This window comes from Furipterus horrens, unplaced genomic scaffold (assembly GCF_987537825.1).
Source record: "Furipterus horrens unplaced genomic scaffold, mFurHor1.1.pri manual_scaffold_9, whole genome shotgun sequence".
NCBI lineage: Eukaryota > Metazoa > Chordata > Mammalia > Chiroptera > Furipteridae > Furipterus > Furipterus horrens.
In genome coordinates this window covers 29,037,661-29,055,123 of record NW_028327179.1, presented here as the reverse complement: position 1 = coordinate 29,055,123, position 17,463 = coordinate 29,037,661, and the positions used below count along the sequence as shown (strand labels likewise).

Genomic DNA, 17,463 nt, shown 5'->3' with positions numbered 1-17,463 from the left:
CTCCTCCACATAAACCTGTCCAGATGCTTCTTTTGCTACAAGTAACTGATGTGCTTCTTTCTGGGTTCCAGAAAGTCCAGTGTCTTTTGGAAAAGAACTGTCGCTGCCCCTAGCTATGGTTGTACAACACCATTTTGTAAAGTGAGTCTCCTTACAATGTGGAAGGACCGACAAGAAGAGAAAGAGAGTTGGAGAGTTAGAGCAGGAGTCTGGAGAGAGGTTGGGTCACTGTGCTGGTCCCAGAGTGAAAGTGAATGCCAGGTTCCAGCTCTTGCCTCCAGGAGGGTGGACCCTGCCCTGGCTGAGACTTCTGGAGTCTAGTTCTTGTTCCTAGTGGGGACATTCTGGTCAGGGATACCTAAAACCATGATATCCTCAGGAGCTCAATTTTCCCACCATGAGCACTGAGAATTCCTGAGCATTTTTTTCAGCCTCCAGTACATTGTGCAATGATTCTTCCTCCCCCAACCACCTCACAGACCAGGGAACTGCCCAACTAGGGCCATCCCGCAGGGTGACAAGCAGGCTTCTTAATTCCTGTGAATTTAAGGGCAATAATGAAATGTTCTTGTGTAGTGACCTTGTTTATAGATAGAAATAGAGTTCATGTCCTGCCTCTTCTCCCACCCCTCTTCTTCTACCTTGCAAAAGACAAGTGGCAGAAATAGTCTTTGGATAACAATATGTTTCTATTGACAAATTTCTATTTTCTCGCCTTTACAAGAAAAAAAATGCTTTAAAACAAATCAGAGTTTGTGAACTGGTTACTGCCCTTCACCCACGCCGAATTAAAAAAGAATACACTAGACTCTGTATAGTGGAGATTTGACAGAGAGAATCATTACTGAACTTAAAGAGAGAGAGAGAGAGAGAGAAGAATGATATTATGAGCTTTTTTCCCTTCCTGTGGCGAAAGGTCGTAATGCGTGGTATTTCACGGTTTTATATAAATCTTGGTTTAGGATGTGGAACAGACTCAATAATACATGAGCTTTTGGCAAAGAGACTCCTTCGGATCCCCATAAATCTGAAGTAATATGAAGTCCCAGCAAACAAAAGAGCAGAAACACTTAATTGCTGCAAAACAGGACTCCCGGCTCCTTTAAAGAGAGATTCATGAAAATTCCCCCGGTTCCTATCTTCACGGTTAGAACTCGACCTATAAAACAGGTTATTACATTACAGCCGGCAACCCTGGGTGCTTGAAAGGGAAGGCTCCCCCCGGTTGCCACTCCTGCCCCTCCTGCGGTAGAAACGACCTATACTTTCTGCCCAGTGCCACGAGGGAACTTGAAAGTTTGTCAGATGCAAAAGAAAACACGGATGGGGCTGGGGTGGGGAGCAGGGCTGCGTAGAAAAATATTTAGCCAATCCCGTACATGCTACCGCTATTTGGGCTGTTTTGGAGGCCCAGAGTTCGCTGTGACTGAAAAAAAAAAAAAAAAAAAAACCCCAAAACAAGTACAGTGTGAAAAGACAGCAGGCTACCTGGGAACGCGAGCGGAGGGCTGGAGCGAGCAGCAGAGCCCCCTCCCCAAGATCCCGGGAGGGGGGAGCCTCCACCCAGCCGCGTGGGAGGGGGTGCTTAAGGGTGGAGGAGAGGGGTGACCGCAGGCGGATCCGCCGGCGTGGCGCGCTTCCCAGAATTGCGGGAGGGTGTCTGCCCTCAAGGCGTGCCTCAGGGGAGGGTTGGAGAGTTGGGGGTTGGCGAGATCCCAGTGGCCAGGGGGAGGTGCTGCGATCCAAGGGGTTACGGGGACAGAACGGGAAGGGGGGTCGTGGTTGGGTAGCCCTAAAAGTCCCTTTCCTAGGATAAAAGAAAGCTCGGGAGGAGAGTGGGAGGGCAGGGGGCAGTGTCCCAGGAGGCATCCCTTGTGCTTTGAGCTGGGGAGCTCAGGAGACCGAGTGGTGTCAAGGCCGGAGTAGGCTGGAGGGCGCGCCTGGAGGAGCAGAGCGGCCTGCCTTTGGTACGCTGTGGGCGACTCCCAGGACGGCGGTGCCAGGTCGCCGCGAGCCGTGGGGCGTCCGGTGGGATCAAAGGAGCCAGAGGAGGCCTGTCGCCTCGTCTTGGATTGTGGGATAAGGGGCGGGAAACAGAAGATTGGCATGGGCGGGGAGATCTTGGCCCGGCCTATGTCACCAGGAGAGGGTGTGTGCGTCTGCTGGTGCGCGGGTCAGCACGCTCCTGTCCGAGGCCGAGACCTGGGTGGATCAGAGTGTGGGTGGAAAGGCTCCCGGGTGGGTGACCCAACAAGAGGGGAGAGAGAGCGAGATCAAGGGCATCGAGGTCTGCGGGTTCCTCTGTGTGTGTCTCAGGCCCTGTGGCTCAGGACTGGAGCCGCCTGGCACCCACAGGAATGCGGCTTCTCTCGGCTGCCCAGGCTGCCCCCTGTTCCACAAGGAGTTGGCCGCCAGGGAAAAAAAAAAAAAAAAAAGAGGGGTGGTGGTGGTGGCAGAAATCTGCTTAGCCCCAAACAAAGACTAATTTATCTGATCTTTTACAGGAGGGCGGGGCGGGGGCAGGATATTCTGGGCCCCTTGGTCTTTGTGGGCTTTGTGAGGGAGCCCCAAGATGATAGCAGGGAGTGTGAGGATGTGTGAAGAGGCCCTCGGAAAAGAAAATGAACTCTTGGAGTGGGCTGGATATCTTGGGAGCACTAGACTAATAGCTAGGCAAGTGGGCACAAGAAGAGGCAGGCAGAGGTCCGGGAAAGTGGGGTCAGGCAGACCAAGGAATATGCTGGGAAGTGGTGTACGTTTATATTAGATATAGAGATAAACAATGGAGAGAAAGAGGGAGGGTGGGAGGAGTGCAAGGGAGAGGAACATCACACAGATATTTTTAGACTTTGCTGAGGATCTGTTATTTTTACATCCCTGAACGAAGGGCTGCAGGGAGTTAAATCCCCCCGGGAGAGTCCCCATGGTGCCAGGGAAAACCCGCTACAGACTGGTTTGGCAGAATATTTTTGTCCACAGCTCCCAGACCAAGTTAAAAAAAAAAAAAAAAACCGCGCGAGAGAAGAGGCCATTGCGAGTGGAAGAAGTGAGGTTAGCACAAGGGAAGGAATCCTGAAACCAAGCCTGCGTACGGCGTTCTGCTTGCCCGCGTCGCAACGAGGCTTAGTGCCCTTAACAACATGCAGCGGCAAGGCTAGGGGTGGAAGGGTAGTCATTAAGAAGAGTTTCCCTCTCCTTTCCTGGGAAGAGTCCAAACTAGCCCTTCCATCAGCTTGACTGAGCCGGGTGATTTGGGGTGACATGAAGGGATCCCCTTTTCAAAGCCAGGAATGAAGGTGGGGGGGATGACAGGACGGCTGGAAAAAATATCTGTCCTCTCGCTGTGCAGAAGGGGAGATAGCAAGTTCCAAGTACATTCTTGCCACTCTCAGGCAGCCAGCACGTAGGAAATGTTAGAGATGTACAGTGGGTGCGCCCCCTCCAACTTTCCCAAACAGGCACCCAGGGGCGGAGAGAGAGAGGTGCCCGCCCACCTAGGGAAAAGCTGACCCTCGAAAACCACGGGCGCAGGGTTTCTCCCAGCCGGATTCCCTGGATAGGAATCTTTGGCTTTCCGTATAATGGAAACTCCCGAAATCCTTACAGGCAAAGAAAGAAAATCAAGCAATAGATCCCTCCACTTATTCCCCTCATCCTCCTAGTCTCTGCCAGGGCACAAAACAAAGTGGGGCTTCATATTGCTCCTTCACCCCCCAACCCCCATTGCATTGCCACCAAGAACTTCTTTTGAGAAAGAACAGCTGGGGGGAAATTAAGAGGGGGGACACATTTGAAAAGAGAAGCAGCCACTCAAACTTTAGAGGTGGGAGAGAAAGAGGGGTCCATAGCCCTGACCGTGGACGGGTGAGCTGATGCGGGGCTAGGTGGGGTGTTTCCTAAAGATCCGCCTAAACTCTGAATCCCCCGAATGAGAGATGAGAGAGAGAGAGAGAGAGAGAGAGAGAGAGAGAGAGAGAGAGAATGAGAATCAACACAGGTAAATTCCCTGTGGGGCACACAGCTTGCCTGCTCAGGTCTCTTCTCCTAACCCTGGAAGAACCTTCTCAGAAATCCTCAGATGACAGGATGCAATTTTTTATGTTCTAATCTCCAACCACCCCTCTTTTAAGAAGACTCTTTTGTCACGTTTATTGCTGCCAACTTCCTAGCTGTAAAATACACCTCCTGCATCTTGTAATTCCCAACATACAATTTCCCTTGGTATCTCAAGGAAACAGAGACAGGCAAACTAAATGACAGTTTAAAAGACTCCTACAGTTCAGACCTGGGAGCACAGCTGTAGACCCGGGCTATAGCTCTGGTCACACTGGATGTCCATATGCAGGGGTAGGGGAGAAGAACAGGACTTAGGCCAAAGTTGCAGCAAGCCCTTCCTCTCACCCCAAACTAGCCTTCACAAAGGAGAAATCCCTGCAAACAGATTCAATTTCCCATAGTTTGGAACCTGCTTTGCCACTGTTTTATGTAAAAGCAAAGCAGGAGCTCCGTTCTGAAAAAAAAATAGAGAGTGATAAAGAGAATAGAAAGAAAAGATATATATATATTCATCTCATATGAAATGGAAATGAAATCAACAATAGGCCACGATGCTTTTACTTCTTTCCTCCACCCCACAATTCCCTCTCTAAGTAGAAGAAGAATGTCCCCCACATGCACTGTCTGGCCTGCTGATCTAGGCCCATCATTGTTTTCAAGTCTTGTGATCCTCCCTTCTCTCTGAAAGAGCTCAGATAAATTTATAAGGGCACACGAAAGAGTCCAAGGCACTACCATTTGCCATGCTGCAAACATTACAGATTTTAAAAAATGTAATAGGAGAGAAATTTTCTTTTTCTTCCTTTTTTCTTTTCTTTTCTCATTTTCTCATCTATGGAAGCTCCCTTTGAAGGGAGTGTAATTTGTCTAATTGCTCTGGCAACACACAGAAGCTGGGGGGGGGGCAGCTCTCCACCATAATTGCTTTGAGCTTAGAACTCAGAGTCATTATTGAGGGATTTCTGCTCCTTTCTCGCACACAGGGCAGGAGAACCCTATTTAGATTCCATGGTTACTTTCTATCTGAAACAATTTGGGGTTAAACTTAAAATTATCTAAACGTTTTTGTGGTTACGAAAAACACACACACCTAAATATATATAAATAGGCCGCATATGCATATAAACATATAAAGCAGCATCCAGCGCATAACATGTAAAGTTCTGCATCTATGCAGCTGCCAATTTCCATTTCGCTTTTTGCCTTATTGGATCTCTTCAAACCCTATCTTCCTTTCATTGCCTGCATTTGCATAAGATCACTAGCCCATTATAAGGGGGCAAGGAAGTATTTTTAAGAAGCATTTTGCTTTCATGGTCGAAATAATTTTATTTATCCAGAATATACAGTTTAACTCCTCTATCTACACTTATTTACATGGTTAAAACAACATTGGAAAAAGTCTTTTGAAAAGTTGAGGTCGTAGATTTCAAGGCACCATTGATAGTGTCCACAGTTGCGCAAAAAAAGTCTCTGTAAAAAAAGGGGAGGACGGGGGTCCTTTGAAATGCAATAACTTACATGCAAAAAAAAAAAAAAAAAGCTTTACACATGAATCTTTTTTGTTTCTGTTTTTCAAACTTTCCCATACGAATTCCTTTCTTTATGATTTTCTAAAACAGCAAAACACAGTAGTCCCAAAAAAGAGAGCAAGAGAAAGCGGCCAGTCTAATAGAGTGTCCCGGAGGCCAGCGCCAGCGGGTGCTGTAAGGAGCCAGGCGGCGGCAGGTGGGAATTGATTGAGCTGGCTGTGCTCGGGTACCAGGAAGCCGAGTTCTCCAGGTAGCTGGACGCGGGGGACTGATTGGAGGTCGGAGGGTGGGCATGAGGGTGGTGGCTGAGAGAGCGGGACGAACCCTGGGGCTCCCACACCGCCGGAGACTGCGGCGAGTTACACGCCATGGGGTCGCTGGAGCTGGGGCTGTGCTCCGGGGGCATCTCCCCGTTTTTCATGATCTTCTTGATCTTGGATCTTTTGTTCTGAAACCAGATTTTCACCTGGGTAGGGGAACAAAGGCACACGTTACCCGGACACTCAGAGGCATCTTCGGCCCCCCACGGCCCGGCCCTGGCGTCTCCCCGCAGCTCACTGCCTATAGTCAAGGGACAGGGCCTGAGGCACAGCCTGGGTCTCGCGCCCCATAGGGCGCCCTGGCTGGATCCGCGCGCCCCAGCCACTGGGAGGGCACGACCCTGAGGCTGTTGTCTTTTGTTTGGGCTGGAGGCAAGGGGCGGGGGGTGGGGGTAAGGGGGCGAGTCTCCCCGGTGGCTTGTGCACACGTGTAGGCCCACGCAGCACGCACGGAACGCAGCGCCGCCAAAGTCTCCAAAACAATGGCCAGAGCCCAGGGCGCAAGGGTCGTGGAGCCGACTATGCGATCGCGAATTCAAGCAGGTAGAGCATTAATCGCCCAATACGCCGCCCCACTCCCTTCACCCCCTCCTCAGCTCCGAGAAAGGTCAGAATCCTCCTGCAGCTCTGGGTGGTGACTTGAACATTCTTAAGACTTCTATAGGGGTTGGAGTGGGGGTATAGGGAATGGGATCCTCCAAAGGAAGATTACCCTACACAACAGCGTCTCCCGCCTCGGCCCCTCAGGCTGCTGCGGCTCTGCAACAGCAATGGCGAGACCCCTCAGGTTTTCCGGCCGGAGGCGACATCCTCGGCCTTTGCTCGGCTTGAGACTCGAGAAGTGTTGCATTGTGCAGAACACTAGACAATTTCTCCAGGCTGCGAGAGCGTCCTAGAAGGAACCCTCCCCCTTGTTTCCAATTTTAGAAGTTTGCCCGTCGCTCCCACAGGCTGGAAGCTGGGACCTCTAGGGATGATCGACGTCTCCATCCCGTCCCCAACGTCGCATGGCGACGACACCCGGTCTGGCTTATGAGGGAAAGGTGCAAGGTGACTATCTGTAAGTGACTTTTCCGCAAGTGCTATCCGATCGGCTCCAGCCTGCGGGGACAGAACCGCATGCCCTAGTGAGGCATGCAGCCCAGGCGGGGCTCTTCCCCGGCCTGATTTACCTGTGTTTGCGTCAGTCCCAGTGAGGCGGCCAGCTCGGCTCGTTCTGGGAGGGCGAGGTACTGAGTCTTCTGAAACCTTCTCTGTAACGCGGCCAGCTGAAAGCTGGAATAAATAGTCCTGGGTTTACGAACTTTCTTTGGTTTGCCATTCACCATCCTCACCTCGGGCTCGGCCACTTCTTTCTCTAAATAATCAAAACAGAACCGGTTACAGCTTGTCGGCAGACAATGGCGCTTTTGCAGAACCCTCGAATACAGTCCCGGAGTTTCTTACCAGTCAGTCTTCACTCTGTTTCCCCATACCACCGACTTTGCTTCACAAAACCCAGAGACATATGCCCCTCCCCCAAATCATGGAAAGGCCAGGTAGTCTGTCTCAAATTAATTTCCTACTCTGTTCATTCAAGTTCTCGAGGGCTTGTTTAAGGACAGCAGAGCTCGCTTCTTGGCCTCCTGGATCTTGCCCTTGTGCCGTTTTCTGATTCAGCCGGACATGCTTTTAGCCTACCTCGTGCTTTACCGCGTTCTGGGGTGATCATGGCCAGCCCCCTCCTTGGGCTTCGAGGGCGGTGATCTCCCCCCAACAGCATCAATTGGGGCGACCGCAGAGGCCAGACGCATGGGTACGGAAGACGCTAACGGGGGATCCAAAGTTCAAAGACCCACAAGCAAACTATGCTCCTTCAATTCAGCAGCAAGCGGCCAGGGCTGCCGCAGACAGAGGGCCGATTATGCAGCCCCCATAATCTCCCTGCAGATCTGCGAGGGCACAGATGTGTCTGGTTTCTTTTACAAATAGACTTAATAAGTTCTTGGCCAAAAGAAAAAAATCTTTCACTTATGCAGGAAATACAGAGACATTGAAAGGAATGAAGACATCCTACCCCTAGGCTCTTAAAGTTTAACAAGAGTCCCGTATTGAAAAGGAATCGGCGGTGGGGCGTTTTCGTAAGAAAGGGGCGGCAGGTCGGGACGAATTTCTCAAAATCCTGATTATAAACGGGAAAAAGACTTTCTGAACTCGTGTTTGACAAAGATGCCCTGGAGCCACAAGTCCCCTTTCCCACTTTATCAAAAGTGCCCATCTCTTGAGGGGGCGGAGAAGCTCTCCTTGGGGTGTGTGTGTGTGTGTGTGTGTGTGTGTGTGTGTGTGTGTGTGTGTGTGGCCGGCTCCTGGGAGAGGAAGGGTGGAGGATGAGGGCTGTGGTCTGGATTCTGCCAGAGTAGGGGATGCTAATATTAGCAGGATTATTAATGTGCTGGTGGGAAGAGATCAAACCTGACCAGCAAAACCTCCCCAAGGAGACCTCATGCCTCCCTCTTCCCGCCCAAGCTCACTAACCCTCTTAAACCCTCCAACTAAGTTTCAAGACAGTAGAAAAAGGAGGAGGTGGGGAGGAGGAAGACAAATTTTAGGCACTTGTGGAGAAAAAAGAAAATCGCTCTAGTAAGGTGAACCCTCAGCAACCCTCCTTCACCTTGAAACGGCCTTTTTTTTTGGCAGTGCCTTGGACAAACCGCAAGGTTCTCTTCCTCAGGCGGGCTACAGCTCCCCACCCCACCCCCACCCCACCTCGAGCGTTCTGGGCTCCCACACGACGCTGGCTCGTGGCTGCACTCAGACTAATCCCGACGGAACCTTTGAGGCAGCCTTACACTCCCACTCGCACCAACCAAGCACGCTTACCAAAAATTCCAACAACTAACCTCCCCTTTATTACGCAAATGCCACTAGGGCTGCTAGATTCTTTCTTCTCTCCACTCCTACCCCCCCTTCCAGCCTAGCTGGCTTCCTGACCAGGCAAACTGGGAATCTGGCGACAGAGTCTCCCAACCCCCACTCCCAAGATGCGGGAGGGAAGAGTCGCTGGTCTAAAGTCCGGAAGGCTTCTCCTACTAAGAAGCCCGAAGTGCTGGCCTGGGAACCTCTCCTGGTTGTAGAGTCCAGGCCTCCACTCCCTTCTGCCAGGTTCGCCCCCATTGCAGTGGATGGTGGGGCCCCAATCTCCCCCCCCTCCACTCCCCTCCGGAACCCTGGCTCCCCCTTGAGCTGGCTCCCACCCTGTTACCTGGCTGGCTGGTCGCGTTCGGGACGCGGTTGTAGGCTCCTCCGTACTGGTGGTAGGGGCTGGCGTAGCTGTAGTCGGTGTAAGCTTTGGCGGGGTAACTGCCGGCAGAGCCATTCACGCCATGGTACTGGTACTGGTAGGGGTTGAGCGCTTTGCCATAAGAAGTAGAGGTAGGAGAGCAGTAGCCGTGAGGGGCTGTCCCCGTGGGGCTGTAGTAGTCGGAATCGGTGGCCGACGACTCGGGCAAAGTTGGCGATTCCTGAGACGGATGGTGCATGGCTGCGGACGTCTGGAAAGGAGCTTGGAAGTCGCCGGATCGGATGCTGGGAACCCTTCTGTCAAACACTCCTGTCATCGCTCCCAGGCGGCAGCGGCTGTCTTTGCTGTTGTGGTGGCGACTGCTGCCCGAGTTGGCTGTGGAGAGGCTCTGGTCTAAGCAGACATGGCTGTGGGAGCGAGGGAGGAGGAGGAAGAGGAGGAGGAGGAGAGAAGGAGGAGGCGGCGGCGGCGGCGAGGAGGAGGCTGGGAGTCTTGGAGGCTCGGTCTCCGGCAGGCTGACTGCTGACTGAGGCGCAGCACAGCCTTGGTTAAATCCTTAATTGCGCGCTTACGCACAGCGGGGTGGATCGGGTTCCATTGGCCAGGGCCTCCGGAGCAGCAGCAACACCCTAACTCGTCCAACTAGTTTTAACACAACAAAGCATTGCTTAAAAAAAAAAAAGAGGGAGAAAAAAATGGAGGGAGAGGGAAGTGTGTGTGTGTGTGTGTGTGTGCACGCGCGCGCGTGTGTTGTTCCTTGTTGGGGAAGGAGGGGAGGTCTAAGTCTGTTTTCAGCGAATACCAAAGAAAACACAGAAGCCCCAACACCAGCTTTGCAATGTTTGGAGACAATGTGTTCCAATCAGCAGCCTTGGAAAGTGCACATGTTTTGGGGGTGAGGTTGGCGATGGTCTTTCTTTACTCCCCACCTCCCCGCCGTCCCCCCCGCCCCGTGGGCTTCACCAGGGGCGAATGTGGAATTGAACAGTGATATTTGAAATGCGGAATCAGGGATGTGGGCCAATGGCAAGAAGAAACTGAGAACACTATTTTTATTGGGGTGCTGGGAGTCAAGTTGTAACTTACAATGTGTTGAAAATTTACAGTTTGGGAAAAGAGACAAATTTGCCACAAGCACTTCCTTTCCATGAGATGAATATTTCTCAGAAAAGGGCTGGATAAGAATACTCAAGATTGCATGCTGTGCATTCAGCAGTTAATGGCAGAGAGAGTTCCTGCAACCTTGAATCCCTATTAATGAATACTAAATATTCATTTAATATTTTAAATGAATTTAATATATTATTGTCTTAAGCACAAATAACTTAATGACCCAATTGCTGGTCCCAAAGACGAACGGGCAGTATTCTCATCTATTTGGATGCAATTGGAAGAGAGGGTCTGTAACTGTGTTCAGTAGCCAGACTCCTGAAAATGTGAGGGGTTCATTATGACCTGTCATTCCAACAGACCTAATGGGAATCCCAAGAACACTGGAAAGCAGACAGATAAAAGCCCTTTGGAAAGTTGGGGGAAGCCCATGGATATCCCCCTCCCGGCTTTATGGATGTGGCACGCAAGGGCCTGCCTTTCCATTTCCCAGATCTGGGTTCCTATACCTTACATCCTTTTATTTCCTGCCTTGGAGACATCTTAGCTCATATGTAAAAGGACAAAAGGCTCAGAAAACAAACCACTGGGTATTCAAGGCCCAGAGTTTGCTTTCATGATGTGTCACTCTTGCTCTAGTGATGGTCAGCTGGGAGCATAGGAATGTAACATAAGTCAATCTACTGCTCCCTATCTTCACTCCTTTAAAACTGGCAACTCCAGGAGCTGGATCCTGATTTGTACCTTGTCAGCATCATCCTCCAGAGTGTCTGAGACTGGGAACCTGGGGATTCCACCAAACATCCTGGCTGGGACCATCTGGCCTCTCATCATTCCCTCCACCCAAACTAAAAAGGGAGGAATCTACAGTCATTGTGCCTAGTGTTAGGTTAGCCTTACTTTTGGCTATGGAGCTACTCTGGCCCAAAATAGGCCGGCATGGAGAGCTGGGGATCTGGAACTTCTGACAGGTCGCCAACCTAGTTCCAGAATATCAAAGCAGAGAGCAGCCAAACGTGCAGCCTGTCTCTACTGTCTGGGCTCTGTAAAACCACAGCTATTGTTGCATTGCTTTGGGGGGCAGCTTCAGCGCAGGTGCGCACAGGGCAAAAAAGGGGTGTGCCACAGGGTCTCTCAGTGCCCTCCCCTACCTGCCAGCCTGAGTTTTTGGCCTGAGGCCTGAGTGGCCCTTGACTTCTCTGAAACTGACCCCTGGAAAACAGCCACAGCTGCCATCCTTTCTCCACGCTGTCGATGTTGACGCTGCTGTTCACCCCCTAGATAGAGAGCTACAGCGGCTCGGGAAGCACTGCCGACCCCTTTGGGCTTGCAGTCCTGGCTTCTGCTCTGGCGACGTTCTTAGAGCCCATCGAGGCACCTTAAGCACATCCTGCGGTCTAATTACACAGGTCGAATCCCCAAAGCAATCAATGCCAAGGAGGCTTCAAAGCACCTCCCATCAAAGGCAAGCGGGCAAGGGGAGCTGGGCGGCCTTCCACTGGTCCCTCTGCTTCTGGCACTTTTTATTTCTTACAGAGTTAAAAGTTACTACGTGAAGGGAAAAATGGTCAATATGATTATGCTAATAGGGAGTTCTAGCAATGTGTTTAGACCTTGCTGAGAAGGCAGATTCTAATCAGGGTGGGATTGGAAGCTGCAGACTTTGGGCCAAATTCAGAAGTTTCGGATTTGGGGGGAGAACACAGTATTACAATGTTCAGCTAGTCTCGACTTTGCTAAATTTCACTTTCGCTCCGTCAAAAAAAGACATTCTCTCCCACATTTTGCGCAGGACAAAAAGGAATGGGGTGGAAGGGAAGAATTTAGTCAGTTTCTTTGTTTCAGTTTCTAGTGTTGTCCCTCAAGCCAAACACGAGCCACTCGTGCAGAGGCTGCTCGCAGCTGGGTGAGACTTCCCACTCTGTGTGTGTCTCTGAAGGTCCAGAGCCTCGACTTTTTCATTTTGTTTTGCTTCTTTTTTAAGTCGACCCCACTTCCCCCTACCTTTTCCTTAAGGGAGAGTGTTAAGTTAAAAGGAGCTGGAGTCTTACCACAATACAGTCCCATTTCATTTCACATTATAGTCACTGTGGCTCTACCCACCGTTGCACCCGGGCCTGGCCGCCGCTGCTGACCCACGCTCTGGGCGCACGCGCGCTTGGTGCCCGTCTTTCAGGACAGTACATTTTGCTGGTACTGTGTCGTAGTTCTGACACAAAGCCTGGAACTTAGTCTTAAGTCTCGGGGACCGAAGCCACTGCCTCTTTCAAAACCCACTGAAGGGCTCAGCCATGGAGAAACGGCCCCGCAACATCAAACTTCTCCAGAAGTGCGCTCCCCCCTGCGACACGTAGGAAGAATGTGAGTAATTTCTTCTCCTAGTAGCCGAAATTTGCAAGGGGCGGGGGTAGGGTGTGTAGGGGGCGGTGGTGGAGAAAGGACCTCAAGAGAAATGCAAGTCTTTACCACGAGCGCCACCCAGTGCCCCACAGGAACAGCGCGTGCAAACGGCAAACGCTTCCCAAGCTCAGGGTTACCGGTCCGAGGACACCAGCTGGTCCTTGCGGTGTGTTTGAGTCCATTACTGCATGGCTTTCCTTCTCTCTTCCAGCAGATCTTTCCCTCCACTCTCATGTCCTTTTCTTCCTTTCGTTTTCTCCTTACATATTTATACCCTTCCTTCCCCCTCCCAGAAGATCACCTCTTTCTGGGTCTTAGCAGAAATCTGGCTATTTGGGGGACTAACTCGCACTGTTGAATCTCTTGCGGTGACTGGAAACAGTCAAGGATGAGCCTTGTTTCCTAGAGAGTTCTAAGGAAGCTGAGCCTCCTCTAGAAAGATGAGGTACTGGAGAGAGGTAGCAGGCGACTCACCACTCATATAAATTGGAACAATAGTGCCACCTAACTTTGCAGGGAGAGTGCCTTGGAAAGTGGGGAGGAGAGATAATTTTAATAACTGCAATAGCTCAGTATTCTCTCTCTGGCCCAATCTGGAAACCCAGGTGCTCAATGGTGTGCCAAAAGTAGAATATCCTTTCCTTTGGACTTGAAGCTCAGACAAATCAGTACACCTGAAAATATTTAATTTATGAACTTAAGATCTTTTTGATATGGAAATTACTGTTTTATTCACTTAGAACACTGTACACATCAATCATATGCATGTAAGTAAGGTAGATATAAAGGACCCTGTTATGTGATACTACCAGTATATATGCAAACTTGATATAAATAATGCTTCTTGGCTTTAGAAGTTTTATCAGTGGAATACATTTTTTTAAAAGTCCTGTTCTTGGGCTGAGGTTTACTTTAGTTTTTATTTGCAATACTTAATCCATTTCTTTATCTTCCCAGTGAAAAAAGGCTCTCAGAGCAGTTCACTGTTATTATGTCCTTATTGATCGTGACCCATTTAAAAGCACTTTTCATTGCAGATCTCAAACACAAAGCTGGTTTTGTCATACATTTTGTGGATATAGACCTGAGTAATCATTTTATTTACAATGGAGCTTCATTTTTTCTTTGAGCTAAGGCACTAAGACCATTTAATAAACCTCAAGTAACAGCTCTGACACATTCAATTTGATGTTTGTCTAAAAGAGACACATTTCCATGAATTGGGATGAGATGAAAATATAGGAGTGAGGGACTTCTGGCCAAGATGGAGGTATAGGTAGACACACTGTCTCCTTCACAGCTAAGAAGGAATTTACAACCAGTTCAAAACTAAAAATAAAAAAAGAAAATTGAAACTACATGGAAGTTCAACAAAGAAATAAAGAAGAGATATTCAGCCAGAAAGGCAGGAGGGGTGGAGCTGGGACGGAAAGAAGGATGTGGGGCATTGTGCCAGTGGCTGCGGGGGTGGTGCTTGGAGGTGGTGTGGCTAGCGGCAGCGGGGCTGGCAGCAGTGGTAGCGGCCTAGGGGCTGTAGCCATGAGGAAAAGTGCAGTCATACATTTTAAACCTGGGAAGCAATCCCAGCCCCAAACCAGATTGATTCCAGCCCCAGACCAGACCGCGTAGCTTGTGGTTCCAGTGCTGGGGAAAATAGAGCCACATTACTTCTGACTGTGAAAACCAGTGGGGGTTGGAGCGGAGGAAGAAACTACTGGTCTCTCCAGGGAGGCAGCTTATTTAGAATGGAAAGGGGGAGAAGGGTCTGGTAAAGGGGCAAGGGTGGGCAAGCAGCACTGTTCCGTTTAGACCCCTCTCCCACATAAAGCACCACAACGTGGTGAACTGGGTCACCAGCACTAAAAAATACCCAAGGCTTTGCCCCTTACAACATAACAGGTGGGACAGCTCTACCTAAGACACAGAGGCAAACATGAAAAGCTGTCAAGATGAGGAGACAGAGAAGTATAGCCCAAAAGGGAGTGCAGATTAAGGTTCCATTGGGAGAACTAAGCGACAAGGAGATAGTCAACCTAACAGATGAGGAGATAGACAACCTAACAGGTGCAGAGTTCAAAACACTGGTGATAAAGATGCTCACAGGCTTGACAGAAAAGATTAAGCATGACAGGGAAGAAATGAAAGCTATACTAAAGGAAATGAAGGAAAGTCCACACAAAACTAGCAGTGAAGGAAAAAAAACCAGGGTTCAAATTAATGAACTGAAACATAAGGAAGAAACAAACAGTCAACCGGTACAGAAGGAGGAAACAAGAATTGAAAAAATGAGAGGCTTAGAAACCTCTGGGATAGCTTTAAATGTGCCAACATCTGAATCATAGGGATGCCAGAAGGAGAAGAGGAAGACCGAGAAATTGAAAAATTATGTGAAAAAATAATGAAAGAAAATTTCCCTTATTTGGGGGAGGAAATGGACATACAGGGAGTCCTAAACAAACTAGACCCAGGGAGGACCACACCAAGACACATCATAATTAAAATACTAAAGGTTAAGGATAAAGAGAGAATCTTAAAAGCAACAAGAGAAAAGAAGAGTTACCTACAAAGGAGTTCCCGTAAGAGTGTCAGCTGATTTCTCAAAAAAACTTTGCAAGCAAGAAGGAACTGGCAGGAAATATTCAAAGCGATAGGCAAGGACGTACAACCAAGATCATTCCATCCATCAAAGCTATCATTTAGACTGAAAGGGCAGATAAAGGGCTTCCCACACAAGGTAAAGCTAAAGGAGTTCACCATCACCAAGCCATTATTATATGAAGTGTTAAAGGGACTTATTTAAGAAAAAGAAGATCATAACTATGAACACTAAAATGACAACAAACTCACAAATATCAAAAACAGAATCTAGAAAATAAAAACAAAAACAAAGCAAGCAGACAACCAAAGGGGTAACAGAATCATAGGTACAGGGAACATATGGGGGGTGTCATCTGGGAGGGGGAAGAGGAGAGAAGGAGGGGAATGGTACAGCAATTAAGAAGCATAGTAGGAGGGTACAGAATAGACAGGGGGAAGATAAGAATAGTACAGGAAAGGGAAAGCCAAAGAGCTTATATGCACAACCCATGGATATAGGCTAAGGGGGGTGGGACTGCTGGAGTGAGGTGGGGGTGCTGGGTGGAGGGGAGCAAAGGGAAAAGAAATTGGGACAACTCTAACAGCATAATTAATGAAACATAAAAAAAAAAGATAGAAGCGAGTATTACAAAAGTGGTGAAGGCTTTAAAAAATATCACAAATTGTTGGTCTTTGGTTTTGGCAACTCAGCTGAATGGCCTTTGTATCTTTCAACAGAGAACAAGGTGCACCAGCTTGGAACTGACATTCAGAGGTGGTTCATGTTCTGCATTAGCAAAACTTTAATTCCCCACCTAGGTTTAAAGTTCTTCTCATGCACATGAGGCTGAACTAATTTAAGGTCCAAGCCAAATGCTTCAGAGCCTGTATTAATTGACAATGAGCTCATCCAGGGAGGGAGGTAAGGGAAAGGATAAGTAGAAAGAAAGATTCCTTCCACACTGAAATTAATAACAGTACCCCCTTGTCCTCGAGAAAAATGTGTTTGGAGTTAAACAACTTCTCCAATTAGGTAATCTCAAAAGATTCACTAGCAGGCAATTATATACATATTCTGAATAAATTAAAACCCCTCAGAGAGGGAAACTATTTTCCACTTAATTCTAACCTAATAGGATTTTTCAGTCTATTTCCAAATAATAGTGCAGATCACAGACTGATGCATGTTTTGTTTTCATAATTAAGACATTAAAATGTTTTATTGATTTAACTTAGCCATAACTGGTGAGGAAAAGGCCTTAAGTATCCACTCAAATCTATTCTCTATGAGACGAATTTAGTATACCACAGCTGAAAACACTTCAAGTTCATCTAAGGAGGAAGTAAATGGGATTATATTATTATATGTCTTCACAAACTGAAATTGAGGCATATTCTTCATCCTAAACTCAGATTTCATCTTCTTGAAAGGAAGGTTTGGCTGCAATACTACTTTCAAAACCTTTATTCTCCTTAAAGGTATATAAATATTCCAATTAAAAAAAAATCCTTTGTGGAGTTAAAAGAAAAGTAATCGGCAGACAGGAATTCAGAGCAATGATCCAACTCTGGCCAGGAAATAGCAAGAGTGAAGCTTAAGTCATATTTAATAACATCCTAATTACAAGATCAATTTAAAATTTTAAAGTTCATTGGTCCTAAGCCACTGTGTTTTTATGATCTGACAACACTGTATGCAAAGATGTAAAAAACCACTTCTAAAGTCAAATCCATTCCGATTATTCAAACACTGTGAGCTGGGTGAAACTTGGCCCAAACATACATACACACATGGGCAGTTAGTATAATTTTATAGACACTTTTTGCACTCTACCTTAATTACATCATTTTAATAGATTGAAACAAACAGCAAGAAAATTTAAAACCTTTTCTACAGCTGTGTTTATTACCTTGTACCTTTTATAAAGAAAAAGATTCTTAAACAGGCAACCCCAGCCTGAGATAAGAGGTTCCCCTGCTGTGTTACACAGTGTAATCAGTCAAAGGCACAGTGCCCACCTGGACTTGCATCCCTCTGTGCTCCTGCAGAAGAAAATTAAGGCAACAGAAAGGGAAAGTCAATAGCTTTCCAAGTAAAGTGTAGCTTACATGGCCATATGGTCACTTTTTAAAATTGTGGGCAGAAAATATTCATTATTCTCTACTTGTACCCAGGATCTTAGTAGTA

At 48.3% G+C, this 17,463-nt stretch overlaps 1 protein-coding gene across 1 annotated transcript; it reads right to left on the bottom strand.

Annotated features, from left to right (window-relative positions):
- Window positions 1-5,581: 5,581 nt before the first annotated feature.
- Window positions 5,582-9,698, bottom strand: DLX5 (distal-less homeobox 5). Its single transcript, XM_090287831.1, has 3 exons — window positions 9,150-9,698; window positions 7,081-7,265; window positions 5,582-6,054 (listed from the first exon to the last, which is right to left on the bottom strand). Exons 1-3 carry the CDS (start codon window positions 9,502-9,504, stop codon window positions 5,725-5,727), a joined length of 870 nt encoding a protein of 289 aa, XP_090143957.1. The 5' UTR covers window positions 9,505-9,698; the 3' UTR covers window positions 5,582-5,724.
- Window positions 9,699-17,463: the final 7,765 nt, after the last annotated feature.